This window comes from Leptodactylus fuscus, chromosome 5, assembly GCF_031893055.1.
Source record: "Leptodactylus fuscus isolate aLepFus1 chromosome 5, aLepFus1.hap2, whole genome shotgun sequence".
Taxonomy (NCBI): domain Eukaryota; kingdom Metazoa; phylum Chordata; class Amphibia; order Anura; family Leptodactylidae; genus Leptodactylus; species Leptodactylus fuscus.
In genome coordinates, this window is record NC_134269.1 from 80116712 (window position 1) to 80136868 (window position 20157).

General features: G+C 40.8%; 1 protein-coding gene across 1 annotated transcript in view; it reads right to left on the reverse strand.

Moving 5' to 3' along the window:
* Positions 1–3198: 3198 nt before the first annotated feature.
* The window catches only part of RFX7 (regulatory factor X7), a 74105-nt gene continuing 57146 nt past the window's right edge, over positions 3199–20157 (reverse strand). The window contains exons 6-9 of the mRNA XM_075273486.1: positions 18571–18655; positions 16656–16863; positions 13747–14042; positions 3199–8460 (exon numbers count right to left, since the gene is read on the reverse strand). Of these exons, the coding sequence (XP_075129587.1) occupies positions 5218–8460; positions 13747–14042; positions 16656–16863; positions 18571–18655 (3832 nt within the window). The 3' untranslated portion in view covers positions 3199–5217. The remainder of the gene's footprint in view (positions 8461–13746; positions 14043–16655; positions 16864–18570; positions 18656–20157) is intronic.

The following is a 20157-nucleotide window of genomic DNA, read 5'->3' on the forward strand; positions in this document are numbered from 1 at the left end:
TCGAATAACACGCACCCATAGGAATGAATGGACGCAGCCAGCATGCAGGGGGTTAAGTGGCAGGCCGCCGGCAAAGTCTGTGTGCCGGCTGCTTCTATTCATTCCTATGGGTGTGTGCTATTCGAAACGGCCGTTTCGAAAAGTACTCACTTATCTCTAGTAGCTAGTAAGGAAGCTAACATCAGCACCTTTCTACTCTCTCACATTCAGAACTTATGAATGTAGATTTTGTGAAATGCATCCCTACACAACATGCCTATTAGAAGTATCTAACTCAATATTGGTCTAAACCTCATCAATACGTTTCCTTGAATGACCAGTCAGCAAAACTTGTAAGGAATGATTCTGCATTGAGAATATACAGTGGGGCAAAAAAGTATTTAGTCAGTCACCAATAGGGCAAGTTCCACCACTTAAAAAGATGAGAGGCATCTGTAATTTACATCATAGGTAGACCTCAACTATGAGAGACAAAATGAGAAAACAAATCCAGAAAATCACATTGTCTGATTTTGTAAGAATTTTTTTGCAAATTATGGTGGAAAATAAGTATTTGGTCACCTACAAGCAATCAAGATTTCTGGCTCTCACAGACCTGTAACTTCTTCTTTAAGAGTCTCCTCTTTCCTCCACTCATTACCTGTAGTAATGGCACCTGTTTAAACTTATCAGTATAAAAAGACACCTGTGCACACCCTCAAACAGTCAGACTCCAAACTCCACTATGCTGAAGACCAAAGAGCTGTCAAAGGACACCAGAAACAAAATTGTAGCCCTGCACCAGGCTGGGAAGACTGAATCTGCAATAGGCAACCAGCTTGGATTGAAGAAATCAACTGTTGGAGCAATAATTAGAAAATGGAAGACATACAAGACCACTGATAATCTCCCTCGCTCTGGGGCTCCATGCAAAATCTCACCCCGTGGGGTCAAAATGATCACAAGAACGGTGAGCAAAAATCCCAGAACAACGCGGGGGGACCTAGTGAATGAACTGCAGAGAGCTGGGACCAATGTAACAAAGCCTACCATCAGTAACACACTACGCCGCCAGGGACTCAGATCCTGCAGTGCCAGACATGTCCCACTGCTTAAGCCAGTACATGTCCGGACCCGTCTGAAGTTTGCTAGAGAGCATTTGGATGATCCAGAAGAGTATTGGGAGAATGTCCTATGGTCTGATGAAACCAAACTGGAACTGTTTGGTAGAAACACAACTTTTCGTGTTTGGAGGAAAAAGAATACTGAGTTGCATCCATCAAACACCATACCTACTGTAAAGCATGGGGGTGGAAACATCATGCTTTGGGGCTGTTTCTCTGCAAAGGGGCCAGGACGACTGATCCGGGTACATGAAAGAATGAATGGGGCCATGTATCGTGAGATTTTGAGTGCAAACCTCCATCAATCAGCAAGGGCATTGAAGATGAAACGTGGCTGGGTCTTTCAACATGACAATGATCCAAAGCACACCGCCAGGGCAACGAAGGAGTGGCTTTGTAAGAAGCATTTCAAGGTCCTGGAGTGGCCTAGCCAGTCTCCAGATCTCAACCCTATAGAAAACCTTTGGAGGGAGTTGAAAGTCCGTGTTGCCAAGCGACAGCCCCAAAACATCACTGCTCTAGAGGAGATCTGCATGGAGGAATGGGCCAACATACCAACAACAGTGTGTGCCAACCTTGTGAAGACTTACAGAAAACATTTGACCTCTGTCATTGCCAACAAAGGATATATAACAAAGTACTGAGATGAAATTTTGTTACTGACCAAATACTTATTTTCAACCATAATTTGCAAATAAATTCTTACAAAATCAGACAATGTGATTTTCTGGATTTGTTTTCTCATTTTGTCTCTCATAGTTGAGGTCTACCTATGATGTAAATTACAGACGCCTCTCATCTTTTTAAGTGGTGGAACTTGCACTATTGGTGACTGACTAAATACTTTTTTGCCCCACTGTATATACATACACCAATCTTCTGGTCTGGAAGATGACCAGAAAAAGATAAACGGACCACTAAAATAACAGACATCAAAAGAGTACGAGGGACCCACTGCCTATCATGTAGTCAGCGGGCGCCTCTTATTTTTAACTGAAACAACCTGTCAAAAAAGTGAGGCTTACATGACTTCTTTTGACTGGTGGTTTTAGATGGATCTGCACAGGACAGATACCCTACTCAGATGTGTACCCAGCTTTTTATGTTGCTAATGTAGATACACAAAGAAATAGTCAAGCATTTTTCATATAAAATATTTTATTGTTTCTGAAAACATTAAAAAAAAACAAATTTTGAGCACTTTCCATAAAAAAAAACATAACTGAAATTCTACTGCAATTTTAAACTACTGTAGTTTCAGCAGTACAACAGACAACAAAACAAGGGGTAATTTTTCGTTTTTTTTTTTTTTTTAATCGAGTATGAAAGGATGAAAGGTAATTGTATCTGTCATGTGCTGCAGATTAAGCACACTACGTTGGGTCTGTACAGTGACTCAGATGCAACGCATATGATAATCTTCCTTTCATAGTCCATAGCTTGGAGTATTGCAACTTTTTTTGCAAAATGATTTTATGATACCATATCATGATCCAAAGGTCATTTTTAGTATTTTTTTTTTAATATCTTAAAACACTAAAATAGTAAATTTAAAAAGTAAAACACAAAGAAACGAAAACATATTTAACAACTAAGCGGAGTTAGTTCCAAAAAAACAAAAGAAAAAAAAAAACAAAAGAAAAAAAACAAACAACTGAATAACAATGCTTGTCTGGTCAACACAGAACAAGTATTTAGTACAGCAAAAGTGGTTACAGGAATATACTGAGACTGTACAAGGTAATACACACATGCACATTTTGTGATCATGTATTAACACGGTGAAGCAAATAAACTTAATTTCTTCCTGCTGTAATATTCTCATGTAAGAGAATAAGAAATATAAATATCTCACTGAGATTAATGCACATTGCTACATAAGACAATTGTCATTTTTTATGACATTCCGCATTGTTTTCTTAATATAATGAAGTTTATAATTTTTTTGTTTTTCTTTTTTTCTGGGGCAAAATAGTTGCATTTATCCAAAAAGAGGTGCCGTGCCACAGGTTCAAAAGAAGTTTAGTGCAAGAAGTGAACCTGAGAACTTCTTTGTAATGAATCCTCCTCTTTTCAGGAACTGTTCCTCTAGGGACAGGATGCATGAAACCTCTTTTTAAGTAGTTTACAGGCAATACGAACAGGCACTGCTCCGAGAAAATGCCTTCCAGCAAAATGGAAAGAGTTTGCTGCAATACTGTACATATAACGCACTGCCAAATTTTACTTATTTTTAATAGTATCTCAAGTTTAGCAAATTGAGCTTTCACCGCAACAACAGCCTACCTTACGTATTCGGCAAACAGTGCAAAATGGTCAAGCGGTAACTAGATCAGAAAGCATTTTTTTAAAATATTTTTTATTATAGAATAAACAGTAAATTACTAGCTATGGTCCAAATGCCCTTGACGATTTTCAATTCACAAGTTGCCTTAGAAATGGCTGCTTAGACCAAAAGAATTCAAATTACCCTTTGGGTTATTTTCTTCCACTTTTTTTTTTGTCTTTTAATACTTTGGTACGCAATAGTGCTCCATCTCAATGTACAATAGTGAAAAGTACTGAGAGCAGGTACTGAAAAAAAAATTTAAAATACCAGCAAACACATATAGAACAGCCAAGTAAACTCACTATCACAATCAGGTTTACAGAGCTCTGAGTTGGCCGTAGCACCTTTTGGTAAAATGATATACAACGTTAATTGTCTATTTTGCATTTTTTTCTAGTTTTTTTCTTTATATATTTATATATAAATTTTTTTTTTTAAAACAACGAAAGCTGGCGAAGATAAAACACAATCAATATTTAATATTCTATACAACTACAACTTCCATTAGACTATGAATTGGGCCAACACTGTAGTCAGTGGGAGTTTTGCAATTTACTCTGCAAAAAAAGTATATTTATGAAGTGCTGCCAAAGATAAAACAATAGTTTTGGAAATGTGAGCATATCCAAGCTTGTACACTGAGCTAAAACGCCTTAACATGCAAAAAGAGGAAAAAAAAAAAAAAAAAAAAAAAAAAAAAAAAAAGAAAAACAGCTTACTCTCAAATGGCATGTTTGGTTATAAAATCCATAGAAGAAAGCTTCTCAAGCATACAGCAATCTTGGATAATTAAGAAAGTGACTAATGCAAAATAAAAGAAAAAAAATCCTCATAGGAAATACACTTTCCTATGTCTTGTATCTGATGTTCAGGAATAACCTCCTTACTCCCCAATTATCAATGTAGGTTAGCCACTGCTCGGCATGCAAGCATCTTTAAGTAAAACGGAGTAAGAAATGAAATGTCATTTGTAGTCCATAGTAACTTTTCTGGGAAATTGAACACATGCGACAAAGACACAGTTTCTAATATGTACAAATATTAGAAATCTCAAAGCTTAACATTGGTTCCAGTTCAGAAGAGTGTGCCCCAAGAAGCACCTTCTCGGACGAGACTGGCATTTCCCAGAAACTCGCACTACACACCATTTATACCGTCACCAGATATTTCTTTTTTTTTTTTTCTCCACTCTAGTTTTCTTTGTTATATATTTTTTTTGCTTACTGTATGTGGACAGATCAATAAAAAAAAAAGTGTAAAAGGTCATGTGAGGTCATGTGTTAAAATAATAAAAATGAAAAATGTACATCTTAGTGCATTTTTTTTTCTTAATTTACAGCTGTCCAAAATGAGTTGTCCTCAATGAAATAAATAACTTTTTTTTTTCCATTAAAATACATATGCCACAAGTGATATGGTATTTTCATAGGCATTCAGGTCACCATATTTCTACAAATCGGGCAGTTGTTGTTCCTTGCCTTTAACCTATGTGTAAGCAGTAGCATGTTCAAAGTTTATCTAAAAATTTTTAATTAGTGTAGCAAAAAAAACAAAACAAAAACCCCAAACAAACATAAAATGGACTTAATACTGGCTCATCAACTGCCCAATGCACTGCAGATTAGATGATGGTCATGTTAAGAACAGATGAAATCGAGAACCTGTGCAGCAAACTTTTTGAAAACCTCATAATTATAAATGTTTCTGCTGCGGGAGGCACTTCCAATAAGACAAATACAACGTCTGCCTTTTGTTTGATACAGTGTGCTACATTATAGTACAAGTTTAACCCAACATTTCGACTGTAGGATGGTCTTTACTTTCTATCCATTCAAATCCAGTTGAGGTCATAGAGTTAATAGATTCATTACAGATCTGCTGGAACAAAGGATCATTGTTCAGCTCCTCCAGTGTAGCTTCATCGTCCTGTACATGCTGCCGTCCTGGATCAAACAACAAGTTTGGATCTAAAGTGTTCAGATCATTGATGCTGCCTGAGAGATCAGAAGACAACCGGATGTCGCTGGAGAAATCAGAGGCATTGTTCAAATCTGAAGCCACTTGAACGACAAGTTGCTGGTTGGTTTGGAGACTTTCCCCATCTAATAGGTCTTTAACAGTGCTGTTGAAATCAAGTTGCTGCTCTCCAATTTCGGATTGTGCTTGGTTGTCTCCAGTAGTAAAACCAATTGGATCAGTACTGCTGTTCTTTGTGAGGTAAGCTGGCGTTTGGAATTCATAAGCTGAAGTGCTGGAATTCATCATATTTTGTTGATTGGCACCAGAAAACACGGGAGATGTTTCCAAAATCTGAGTGAGATTCATTCTTGCAGTATAGTTAGAAGGCATATTATTTATTCCTAACCCTCGCACTGCATCATCACGGTCAGAATCCAGTTTGTTTAATAAAACGTGAGTGATGTTCTGGGTGTTAGTTTGTTTTTGTAGTGACGGGAAAGCAGTCTGCATCATTACGGTTAAAGGGACTGACTGACTTCTTTGCGCTATGCTGTTGGCACTGCTGTCTGTTTGGACATTTGCAAGTATGTTTTGAACTTCCGGGGTTACTATGGATCCAAAAGTAGTTGCGTTAGATCGAGAAGCATTCGTAATGGGGCAATTTGTATTCCCACTTAAGTTACGTTGGCGGTGAACAGCTGGACTTACACTACGACACCTAAAATTGCTATTTCCGGCTGAACCTGTTCCTTTGTTATCTAGAGGAGCAGGAACTGCAAAGCCCTCCTGTTTGCTGGTACTGCTTATCGAAGGAAGCTGATGCTGAACCGGAGACACAGGAGTCAAACGTCCAAAATGATTGTCATGATGTCTCGACTGAGACTGATATGACTGACCAGGCACAGCAAAAGCATGTGGCTTTCTGAAACTGTCTTCAACCAGTTCTTTATAACTTGGAAGAATACCGTGAGAAGAAACGGAAGAATTACCAACAGAGCTATATCCATTATTCATCCATTCCAGCTTCGTCTTATCTGGATGAGTAGCCATGGGCCTCTGCATTGGTTTAACAGGGCTACTTGAAACAATGCTAGCATCGTGGTAGGAGATACTGGAGTTTATAGGGGTAAAAGCAAAAGGATTCCTGCATTCAACTGGGCTTGGAGGAACACTACTGCTGCAGTTAGAATGTGGGGTCCCCACTGGTGTATGCCGACTACTTCCCAAAGCACTATCTACAGGTGTTGTCTGAGCTAGTCGAGAGCACGGACTCTCTCTTGACAAACTCTGAGTTCCAGAAATCATCTCTGAAGTAGGTGTTGGAGTCAAAGTTGGAGTGGGTGTTGGAGTCGGTGTGTGAACTGGAGTTCCACTGCTATGTACTGAATGATAGAAGTGGGCACTATTTGAATGTGTGGGTACTGGGGTACCATGGGCAGCTGACGCTTGGCTTTGGAGCACCATTCCCAAACTACCATAGTTCTGAGAGTTATTGTTCATTGACATTTGCTCCTCCATAAGTACTAACTCCTCGACAATGCTGTCCTGCGTGAGATCATCATCAAATGAAAAGAAACTGTCAGTGGTAGGAGGGTCTGTGAGATCAGAGCGCTGAGGTAACTGGTTAGAAGAATGTGCTTGAAGCTGATTCAAAGATGAATCCTCAAGTTGCTGGCTGTAAGCGTCTTGTGGTAGTCCTTCAAAGTCTACAGGTTCCCACACAGTTTTTTGCAGGTTATCAGCACCAGAAGTTCCTGGCATGTCCAGGACGCCAATAGTTTGAGCCTGCTCACAATTACCAGATGTGAAGTTTGAACTTTCAGCAATCTCCTGCCAAGTATTTTGATCAAAAGGGATCTCAGCCTTTGAATCATTCACAAACTTAAACACACTTCCTTCTAGTTTCACCTTGACGTCCTGGGATGTGGCTATTAACTCTTGGGGAGGATCAGTGGTCTTTTCAACACAGCTCAAGGAATAATTCGTTACCATCTCTGTACTACTTCCTTGCTGTGGACCATCACTAGGTACTAAAGCAACAGTTACTGCATTATCAATTTTCGATGTCAGTGCTTTTTGTACTTTCTTAACGCCGCTAGCTACTACTGGTCTCTGACATTCTGCACTGGCTGAAGACAGCTGACCAATAAGTGATTTTTTCGCTGGTGGTAGCTGAGAGTCCTGCACTGCTGCAGTCAAGCGTTTTCTGGGACTCTTATTGGACAATCTGATGTCTTTTCCAGCTGGATCGTTACTAATGTTTGGACTGGGGCCATTGCTGAATAAACTGTGGGATGCAACACATAAAGTCACAGTACCTTGACTGCTGCTGGCTGAGGAAACAGAAGTGCCTTCCACAGAGCGACTTTTACATTTGGTCCTTGTTCCCTCCACCCTTTGATCAAGGACCTTAACAATTTGAGTGTCACAAACGACATCTGGAGATTGTTTATCTTGAATGACTTTGGGTGTAAATAACATGACAGGAGTAGCTTTCCTAGATTTAGAACCATCTGTGTTCTCTTGGCACTGCACTTGGTTTTCTTCTGTCAGTGTTTCAGGCTCAGTTTTTACCTCCACTGAAGAAGCCACAGGAGTACCCATCCGAGGTACAGGAGATTGCAAAGAGACTACAGAGCCATTCTTAATTTGTGGCACAGTCCTGCTGTCTTCTGTTGAGCTCCCACAACTGTTAACAGGCTGAGTTTGTTTCACAGAAGTACTAGCATTACTAGGAGCAAGCGATATTGTGGTCATTTTCACAACATTCAGAGCGCTGACATGTGATGCTGGCACCACATTTTTAATTGGGCTACTGGTGATAACCACAGTGGTGGGTGAACGGATCGTCAAAGGATTAGAACTGGCTGGCTTAGGCAAAATCTGAGCATAGCGATGTCTAGCAGATCGATCACCAACAGGACTTGCTGGAACATTTTGGGGAGTCTTTGGTGACTGCTTTACAGACTGCATGTGCTGTGTGACTACTTGAACATTAAGCGGTAAGACCTTCCCCTCCGAGGATCCAATGGGACTAGGCGAGGTCACAAGTGGCCGTGTCCTTTGAACCTATTAGAAAGAAATGTTGCAGTTTAGTACAAAGAATCTACAATAAATATTGAAATACAGGGCTGTGAAGTCAGAACCAATTTTGGGCAAAGTCTCAGTCAGAAAAAATTTACACTCTAGATCAGGGGTGGGCATTTAATTTTCCCATGGGGCCACATAAGAAATTGAACCTATGCTAGAGGGCCACATCATGGCTAATTTAGCTCTACCCACTTCTACATTGACTCCGCCCATCCCCAATCATCTTTCCATGTGCCCCCACAAAGTATAATCCTCCTACAGTCACCGGTACATTATATGTCCCCACATTATAATGTTCCCTTCCAACTGCCCCACAGTATTAAGTCCCTCTCCTGGTGCCCCAGTATAAACTGGGTGAAACTAGAGGGGACATGAAACTGGAGCAGCTGGAGGGGGACATTAAACAGTGGGGGTAGTTGGAGGGGGGCAATAAATTGACAGCTGGAGCGGGACATGAAACTGGGGGCAACTAGAAGGGGACATTAAAATCGGGAAGCTGGAAGCAGACATTAAACTGTAGGGGTAGCTGGAGGGTGACATTAAACTGGGGGCAACTAGAGGCAGACAGGTTCCCCTACAGCTACCTCCATGGTTTAATGCTCCTCCAGTTGTCCCCAGTTTAATGTCCCCCCAGTTTAAGTGCCCTCTTCATCTACCCCCAGTTTCATGTCCCCCATCCATTTCTACCTCAGTTTCATATCCCCCTTCATTTGCCCCATTTCATGTCCCCTCTCCATCTCTCCCCCAGTTTCATGCCCCCCGCCATCTGCCATCTCTGCCCTAGTATAACATTCCCCTTCCATCTCTGCCCCTAGGTTACTGAGACACACACACACAGACGTACAGACAGACAGACACATACAGACACACACACAGAGACAGACAGACACACACATACAGACAGACACACACTCCACCCTGCATCTCACATTCCCCTCTCAGTACCTTATGACACACACCACATGTCTCCATCTTCTTGCACTGTCCTGCCGGCACTAAAACACGCCTCCCTAGACACGCCTCCCTAGACACGCCTCCCTAGACACGCCTCCCTAGACAAGCTGTGCGGGCCAGTCTGAATCAGTCAGAGGGCCGGATATGGCCCGCGGGCCGGGCTTTGCCCAGGTCTGCTCTAGATGAAAAATAAAATGATTCAGGGTTTTTAATTATATTACACTATTTTTAATATTGTGTGTTGAAACGTATAGTTGATTGTATATTTGCTTTAAAGGTAATCCAATCACTGGCTTTTTAATGGATTAGACAACCTACACTGCAGCAGACTGACCATGGATGCCAGTTGTGAAAAAATAAAGAAATCTTGAGTCCGTGTTTGGCCTACCGACTCCACAGCTCTGTTAAACAGCACTAAAACAACTCACATCTGACTGTTTACTATATCAATTCATGAATATCATTTCTGTATTAAAGGGGTTTTGCCATGAACACAACCATATTTAAAATGGTGGACTATGAAAAGTTAAACAATTTTGTATTTTGAGTATTAAAGATGTTCTCCAACCATCTTAGTGATGACAGTCTTGTCTCTTGCCAATGGATACAACCATGTCTGTAGGAACTTTCTGGAACTTGTCAGAAACCCTGCCATGATTTCCTTATTGTGGACAGGATATCTTCTCATACATTTAGTGTCCCGGCCTCATAACCTATTCACATTAAGAAAATCATGCCTGGATTCCTGACAAGTTCCTGTATTTATGATCGTATCTACTGGCAACTGATCAAGACATCAGACTGGTACCACTAAGATCTTTAAAGGGGCTCTATCATTGGGAAAAATCATTTTTAACTAAGCACATCCTTGCATAGCCCTTAGAAAGTCTATTCCACATATACCTTTTGTATGTAAATCGCCTCAGTAGTTTTTGAATGAGACTGCTTTTATCCATATGCTAATTAGGCAACAGCGTGCACAGCAAGTTCTAAGCGAACACTCCTTTCTCTCTGCTGTGTGCTATATATGAGAGCAGGGAGAGGAGTCAGCAGCAGCAGCCTGTGCTATACACACAGGAGAAAGAGTGCACAATGAGACTTACGGTGCTCGCTGGAAGCTAATTGTCATATGAATAAAAACGGTCTCATTCAAAAACTACTGAGGCGCTTCACATACAGTGGTATAGCCTTTCTAAAGGCTATGCATGTATGTGCTTAGTTACAAATGACTTTTCACAATGATAGAGTCCCTTTAACTCCTTCCCGACATGCGCCGTAATAGTACGGCGCATGTCGGGTCTGTAACTATGGCGACCGCCCGGGAGTAGACAAGCGGCTCTAATACCTCCAATTGGTCCCCGGACCGATCGGAGGCATTAACCCCTCCGGCGCTACGGTCAAAGGCACCGGAGGCGCAATTTTCCCGGCGGCGCATGGGCGCCGCCATTTGGCCGGTGATCGCCGGCTCCTGCAGCATGCTCCAGGGCCGACGTCACGTTGCCATGACAGCCGGGAGCCTTTACAAGGCTCCCAGGCTTGTCTGCAAATTCTCTCTTTTGCAGGCTGGTCTATGCAGCCTGCAAAAGAAAGGATGATTTTTTGCAATGCATTGCAATGCATTAGCATTGTAATGCATTGCATTAGTTATCAGACCCCCTGGGGTTCAACACCCCTAGGGGGTCTAATAAATGCAAAAAAAAAAAAAAAAAAAAGTAACAAAAAAAAAAAATATATAAAAAAAAATATAGTAAGTATTAAAAGTTCAAATCACCCCCCTTTCCCTAGAACACATATAAAAGTAGTTAAAAACTGTGAAACATATACATGTTAGGTATCCCCGCGTCTGAAATCGTCCGCTCTACAAATCTATAAAAATATTTTTCCTGTTCGGTAAACGCCGTAGCGGGAAAAATAGTCAAAAGTGCCAAACCACTGTTTTTTCACTGTTTTGATTCTGATAAAAATTTGAATAAAAAGTGATCAAAGCAATAACATTTCCCGAAAATGGTAGAACTAAAAAGTACACCCGGCCCCGCAAAAAAAAGACGCCCTATGCATCCCCGTACACTTAGGTATAAAAAAGTTACGGCCGTCGGAATATGGCGACTTTTAGAAAAAAAAAACGTTAACACAGTTTTGGATTTTTTTTAAGGGGTCAAAATGTAAATAAAACCATATAAATTTGGTATCCCTGGAACCGTACCGAAACACAGAATACAGGGGACATGTCATTTTGGCTGCACAGTGAACGCCGGAAAACCAAAGCCCGTAAGAAAGTCGCAGAAATGCATTTTTTCTTCAAATCCACCCCATTCTGAATTTTTTTTCCAGCTTCCCAGTACCGTATTTTACGGACTATAAGGCGCACTGGACTATAAGCCGCATTGCCCATGAGCGCCTTATAGTCCGTCTCGGTTCATATATAAGGCGCACCGGACTATAAGCCGAAGTCCGGTGCGCATTATATGTTATTGAAAGCGGCGGCAGGCAGACTTTGCCAGCGGCCGCTTAACCCCCCGCGTGCCAGCCGCTTCTATTGGAAGTGCTCGGCAGGCGAGGAGGGGCTCTATCAGCAAAATCATGCTGATAGAGCCCAACTGTAAAAGTTAGATTAAACTACCCCCCCCCCCCCCCTTTTTTAAAATAAAAGCCTGAAACAGAATGTGAAACTTACCGAGCGGTGCAGGGTGGGCGGGCATTCAGGCCTCCTCTTCCTCCGATGTTCCGTCCTCCTCCTCCGCCGCTCGCTAGCTGATAATGGCCTGGGCGCATGCGCAGTAGTAGAAGTATTATGATATTGCGCATGTGCCCAGGCCATTAGTTCGCGAGCGCCGGAGGTAGTGGTCAGGACATCGGAGTAAGAGGAGGCCTGAATGCCCGCCCTGCACCGCTCGGTAAGTTTCACGTTCTGTTTCAGGCCGGCGTGACAGCAGGGCTGCCGGACACTTCCCATTCATTTCTATGGGAGCCGGCATGCGAGCGCTCCCCATAGAAATGAATGGGAAGTGTCTGTCCATTCATTTCTATGGGGAGCGCTTGCATGCCGGCTCCCATAGAAATGAATAGGAAGTGTCCGGCAGCCCTGCTGTAACGCCGGAGTGTACGGCTGTGATACACGCCGGCGTTCCGTATTGTGAATGCACCCTTACGGTGCCTTTTATGTATGTATGGAAGCGGCACGCAGACTTTGCCGCCGCTTCCATCCATATATAAGGCGCACCGGACTATAAGCCGCACTTACGATTTCTGAGGAAATCGTAGGTTTTTATGTGCGCCTTATAGTCCGGAAAATACGGTACATTATATAGAATAATTAATGGTGGTATCATGAAGAAAAATTTGTCCTGCAAAAATTAAGACCTCATATGGCTCTGGGAGCAGAGAAATAAAAAAGTTATGGGATTTAGAAGGAGGGGAGTAAAAAACGAAAATCAAACAATGCCATGGGCGGGAAGGGGTTAAAAGTATGCAAAATGATTCACTCTTTACATTTGCAAAAACATATAAATATCTACAAATCTAAATATGTTTAGGTTCATGGGAAAACCCCTTTACTTTCCACACCCACTCAAATATTTAGTGGGGGGGAAATGCAGCGTTATGGGTGCCAGAATATAGCGACTCCAAGAAATGCCATTTTGGCTGGACAGTGAATGCTGTAAAAATAAGACCCATAAAAAATAGGCACAAATGCAGTTTTTCCTAAAACATCCCCCCAGTAGGTTCCCAGTACATCATCCTAAATATTAAACGGTATCAATAACATTCTGTTCTGCAAAAAAGAAGCTCTGAAACTCTGAATGAAAGAAAAAAAAAATCATGGCTCTTGAAAAAAAAAAAAAAAAAATGGCTGCGTTGGGAAGGGTTAAAATTGCAACATGCTTGCACTTCTATGTGCTTCAAACAGGGATCTATCAGCAGGTAAAGACAGAATTGAGAATGGGAGCTGAAGATACAACTCTCATTCCTGTGACACTGACTGCCTGTATCTGCGTATCTGTAGCATGTAGAAGTCTGAGCCCGATGCAGTTTAGAAGCCAAGATTCAGAAGCATGGTTCTAAGTGCTACAAAGCCCAACATATCAGTATCTGAAATTATCACCTATCAGATACCTCTTTTACTTAGTAAATAGGTCAGGGTGAGTTCTCTACCTACATACAGCTTCTGACGTGATTTTTAATAAGTAAATGAACAATCTGTATCTTAACAGAAAAAGCTCTAACAAAAAACTGATGTAAGACATGCTACCTTGATGTAAGTATATATAAAAAAACGAAAAATAATTATAATTTGTAAGCAATAGACGTTACCGGAATCGGGCTAGGAACAGCCGCCACAACAATTCCAATAGGCTGAGGAGAAAGGATCGCAGGGCTTCCATTACAAATGCTAGTTATTCCATTGGGTGCAGGCCCATCTTGTTTTTTCATTTGCAATTCTCCTGGTAAAGGCGACTGTAGCTTTTGTTCTTGCTGCTTTTTCTGGATTTTCCTCTGTAACTGTTGTTTGGCATCTACAGGGGAAGCAAGAGTCTTCACTTGAGGGTGGAAAGCATTGCTTTCAGACATAGGCACAAATGCAGATGTCTGTGTTATTCCTTTCAATCCTGCAAGAAAATATGGACACTGTTATTAAACTATAGACAGGAAGAGACAGAAAACGGGTTCCCTGGAACTAAAATATTGATGAACTATACTTAGGATAAGTCATAGATATTAGATCGGCAGAGATCTGACACCAGGGACACATGCAGTGTGACATCATGTCCATTGGTTGCATAGGCTGTTTTCAGATCAGTCCCACTTAAGCTCAGACACTAAACCTGAATGGTGCTGTCCTCAGTAAATAGTGAAAAGGCAGCCGAACACTTCAATCTCTTCTTAAAGCTAAGGGGTAACAATTCCAGGTGTTAGAACCCCATTGATCTGGTACTGACAACCAATCCTAAGGATAGCTCATCAATATTTCAGTGCCGGAAAACTACTTTAGGTTGAAGCCCTAAGCGGTATAAATGCCACTGTTTGGCAACAACATTTTACAGTCCCTGCAACCCCATCCATAACTCCCAGAAAAATATCTGCAGCAGCAATGTTGCGATTTCCAAAACTGTTGCGTTTTTGGAAATTGCAGCATGTCAATTATAGCTACAGAAACACTGGCAGTTTCCATATAGGTATAATAGAAGCAGAAAATCCACAGAGGAAAACTTGGCGGACTTTCTGTGAAAAGCGCTGGAGGAAAAAAAACCACAATGTGATTCTGCTGCGTTTTTTTCCCCTGCGGCTTGCTCCGTGGGGAGTTAGTCTTAATAAGGGGTTGTCAGAAGTGGAGATTTAAAGGGAAAAAAAAAAGCTCAGAAATGTTTAAAACCTAAAAGAAGCAGTGATGATCACACCATTTCTCTGACTCTCTTCCCAATACTGTCTTGTTCCGAATGTGCCTCTATCTCCTAGTCCAAATCCTTTAAGGTACATGGTTAATAGTAACAACCTCATATTGCACATGGTAACAAAATTCACCTATACACTAAAATATTGAAACATAACCTTTAATTGTGAATAATGAAAGAGAAAAATATAAATTCAGATTAGACCCTGAATTTAGCAGCCCAAGAATTGTTAGTGATGCCTACCCCTTTACCTATTCGGCTGGGGAAGAAAGTTTGTTCAGACAAAACCTTTTAATGGCTTTAAAGACAAAATCTGTGAGGTTGTTTGGAGACTAGATAAACTTTCCCACTAGAAGTACAAGTATATATTATGGTAATATAGCATAGGAATCTGAATAGAGTGGCGGACAAGCATGAGTCTAAGTGCTAAATTCAAGCTCTTCCTTATTGCATGACTACAGAGGACTATGGATTCCAGTTCTTGTGATTGTGGTGATGCGGTGGAGCTCCCAGGAAACTTACTTCTATCATATTTAAAGTGGATTTTTTTTCCCCCTTTTGTTGTTTGTACAGTGCACTGAACCTTTTGTTTTTTCTTTGAAAAAATTTAAAAAGCAGTCATATCATGTTTTACAGAGAAAAAAAACACAAAAAACCCACAATAGTGCAGATTTATGAAAGCTCAGAATACTTAAAAGTAACAAAATAAAATAAATTAAAAAGAATGATTCAAATATTTTTTGTATTGTACGACAATTTTGGTTAAAAGGTAACTTTTGATTTTCTAGCAGCATTTTGACATTGATAAATACTGTAATATACTTTAGTAACAGAATTTAAGTACCTACTCTTAAATCTCAAACTGAAATACACATTCTTACATTACTTCTCTGTTGGTAGCTGAAACCTGTAGCATGCTTCTTACGCTGGGTATACACCAGCGTCTGCACTCCGTTCTCAGGTTTCCGTCTTCTGCATGCAGAAGACAGAAACCTGTCATGCCGAGTCCGGCCATGAGCGCCGGTGAGCGGTTTTATCTCTCCACGGCGAAACCGGTTTTTTTAAACCGGACACAGAGTGCTGCATGTCCGACTCTTCAAATGAATGGGCTTGAAAGATGCTGGCAGGTTTCCGTCTCCTGCCCTGTTTTGTGCAGGAAACGGAAACCTGCAGAACGGAGTGCCGGGCGCAGATGTGAACGAGCCCTTACTGTGTACAGATATGCAGGGTTATGTTTAATGCAGGAAAGCTGAGGCTAGAGGGAAAGTTCACATCAAACATATGCCTCGAGCATTTTATCACCCAAAGAACTGAAATATAAGATTCCTGGCTTCCATAGGACACCAAGATTGCAGACCTACCAGTATTATTTCTAGAAATATCATGAGTGAGGACTGGGAGCAGCTGCATACACATACGCCAATCCTGACCGTTTTTTCAACTGGTGATATCTCTAGACTTAAGAGATAGAACTACTATCTTGGTGTCACATGAAAGGTGAAAATCTCATCTTTCATATGACAAATGCCAATATTGTAGGTTTTAAAATGCCCCAGATACATCTGTTTGAAGTGCCCTCCCTGCATGATACATATGCCCATTCAACTGTACTCCAATGAGAAGCATTCTACAGATTTCAACAAGCAATAGAAAAACAGGGAAGGACTCTGTCAATACTTCTGTCAATAAAGAATATTACAATATTTATTAACATTACAAATGCTGCCAGGAGATCGAAAGCTATCCAAAAGTTTAGTTACACTTTTTTTTTTTCTTTTTAAGCAAAATGGATGAAATAATGTCACAGCGGACAAGAATGCAAAAGATTACCTGCAGAATCACCTGCCATTACAGTTAATGCTGCCATTGATTTAGTACCAATGTAGTGGCTTTTAACCAGAAAACGAGCCAAGTCCAAGACTGAATCAAATGGCTGACTTAGGACCTTGTGAGCCCATTCACAAACAAGGCGACAGGCTGCAGACACAACCTCTTCATCGGCATTCTGCAGCTGAGCCGATACTTCCATTCCATCCAGCTGAAAACAAGAACAATGGATGAGCACACTAGTAGAAGCAACCTGAAAACCAACACAAATGGGCTGTTAAAAGCCTTGTCCAGTTGTTAAATATATATGTGCATGTGTGTGTGTTTTACTAAAAACTATGTAAATTCATTACTTATTTCGGTAACTAAAATTCCTAAAACATAAACCACTGGAACCAACCAGCAAAAAATACTGAAACCAGCAGAATAGTGCATGCAGCCCTGGCCATTCACATAGGCTATAAATAAAGGGGTATTGATATCTGTACGTTCACACTCAAAATGATAGCTGAAGCGAACTGAAGTGTTTTCCCCAATACACTGTTATCTATCTTGCAGTGTTTGCCGATACTGCTCATCATGCCTCCCCAGTGTCTACAGCTCATTGGCTAGGATACAGGTTGCCACTTTGGTTGGGTTGGTGACAGAGTCCCTGTTACCAGCAGACTATATTCTCTTCTATTTCTCTGCAAAGTACTTTTGAAAAAAAAACCAGGGTACACACTCCTGGACAGAACTGAAAGTTACAAAGCCGAAGGGAGAAGAAACATTAAGGCAGTTGAAACCCCGAGATGGGAAGACTTCAAGGTAAGTAATACAGAACGTCAAACTTTTGCAAGTTATTGGTCTTGCTTTCTGGTCTGATTATTGTTACATTTGGATATATATTTTTTCATTCTATGCTCTGTATGTGATTATAGGGTGGCCACCTTGCCTGAGCTTCTATTAACAGCATTTAGAGATATGCTTTAGGCTGTGGAGAAGATGCTTTTTTGTTGCAGATTTTGCTGCAGATTTTTTGAGTCAAAGTCAAGAGTGGCTTGAGAAGTCATGGGAAATATATAGGAATTTTCAAAAACCGCAGCAAAATATGCAATAGAAAAAGCAGCTTTCCGCAATGTGGCGCCTTACAGCTGACACATCAACCATAAAAACGTGTAGGGGAGGATTTATCAAAAGTGGGGTTTCATATGCCAGTGCTTATCTCCTCTGTGCTGGAGTGAGATGTCCCTAATTTATGAAGAGCCATAGCTTTTTAATACATTAGATACACTGCTTGCTGCTAGGAGATACAGTGGATTTGAGTTATAAATGACACCAGCTCACAACATAAATTAATTCCAGCCCAGACCAATATTTATTAAAGTGGCAGGGGCAATGAAATACAAAACTGACAATTTTTTGTACAGAAATGGACTTGCGCAAAAAATTTATTTCGTAGCTTCAGTCAGACTTGGTAACTTTTTCCCTGCACAGACTTCGCCCAAAACTGGCCCTGTCTCCATCTCCACAACCCTGGCTGTGACCATAACATATCTGATATGTGATTTGTATGTTCCTCAATTATCTGTATATAGGTGTTACCTTTCAGTGTAATCAGTCTATTGTAAGTGCTAAGTGGCTAGTAGAAAAACTGAACACGTTCAATACTTTTACTAAATGCAGATATGGATATTTTGTAAACCATCCCAATAAAAATCTCGATTCAAACACTAGAGTAATTTTCTGTCAATGCAAATCGAGATCTGTTCCCTCATCTGCAGCAAGAGGGTGTAATTTTAATAAAGCTCATTCACATGTATGGTGATGGCCCTCAGTTGAAGAAATTTCTGAAATTATTTAGCCATATTTTTTTTCTTTCAGTGTGGCTTTTCAACCATAAACAAATAATCCTAAATAAAAGAAAAACGGAAATTACCCCATCTCCTGTTTTGTTAAAATCCAGATTAGGCAGTGATGGCATGTGCACAAAAGCTTTCTTCCTCAATCCACTGTAGCAATACGTAATTTAGTTAAGGTTAACTTCCCAAAGTCCACAGAGCACACAAAATACAAAAAAAGGTTAACAAATCAAAGAAGTACATTACTCGTAATACATATAAATACATTATGTCATACAGTGAATTACATGGTAGATTATTGCCTCAATTTTCTTCTCAAAAATTGTGTCCCTCCTGTATGAACCAGAACAGACAACAGCTCTTTATGAGTGAATTTTCTGCTGATGATTCAACTGCTCAATAAACTCTATGGTTGGTTATTCAGCTTAATGGAGTTTGTTCCCTGTTCACCCCTCAAAACTCATGAGTAAAAGTGAAACAGCTTTTATGACCAAGAAATCCACATTTTTAATATGTCAGTGGTGTCCCCATGGGCAGTGCACAAAGCTCTCCTTGAATACTTCCTAGCGATCCTCTCTAACCTAAATGACAGCTCTATTGTCCGATCAGGAGACCACTAGAGTTGTCAATCATAGCAAACACGTGGGCCATGGAGCGTTCAGTGTAGGGAGCTCTGTGAACTGCACATGAAGGGGGCCAAGTCCTAGGCAACTGCAAAGATGGTGTCCGGAGGGCATTACAATGTGAAATTTCTCAGTCATGCAACTTGGGTAATCACCCCCATGGCTATGTGTCCGCTGCTTTTCCATCCTCAATATAACCCTAACAGTAGTTTTGAGAGTCTCCATATAATAGAAAAGGTGGTAATGGGCACACTGGACCAAAGGATTATCTTTATTTATCACACAACACGTTTCGGGAATACAGATCCCCTTCTCAAGTAGATAATCCTTTGGACCAGCGCACCCATTGCCTTTTTTTTCTACTATATGGATGTTCCTGACACCGAATCGTGGTTTGAAGCGTTCCTGAGGCCGTCTGCTGCCCATCATTTTACAGATTTTATTCTGTTACATGCCTAAATAGTGGCTGTGAACTAATTTTCACAACCGCACAAGGTGAGCATTCTACCTTTGTTTTTTGCATTATTCACCGTTCCACCCACAGTATTACGCTATTAGCACTTGGAGCTGTTTTGTATGTTTTTTTTCTTCTCAGTACTCAGTTTTGAGGTCACAGATATAAATAATCCTGCAAGGGTATAGATAAACTACTCCTATTCTTTGCCAAAATGGAAGGACTAATACCTTGACAAAGGTGATTTCATACAGAAGAAAGCTGAAGAATTAACTCTTATGTGGCTTATGGCCATTATCCCAATCCTTTCATACACATGTTCAGTTTGGATAATCACTCATGTGTTCAAAAGACTTGGCCATGTTGAAATCCAATATGTTCAACTCTCCTCTATACTGATTTCTGCCATGAAGGAAACGTGAGAGGCCCCCATAAATGGTTGCCCAGTCCTGTTGAAATGGTGGGGTTCAGCGGACATGCATATAATCAATATCACCAATCTAAAAGTATATGGAAAACCTGATCTTGGTCTTTATTCTTATCTATATTGCTAGCACGCTAGGATATAAAACAGAGACTAAAGGAAA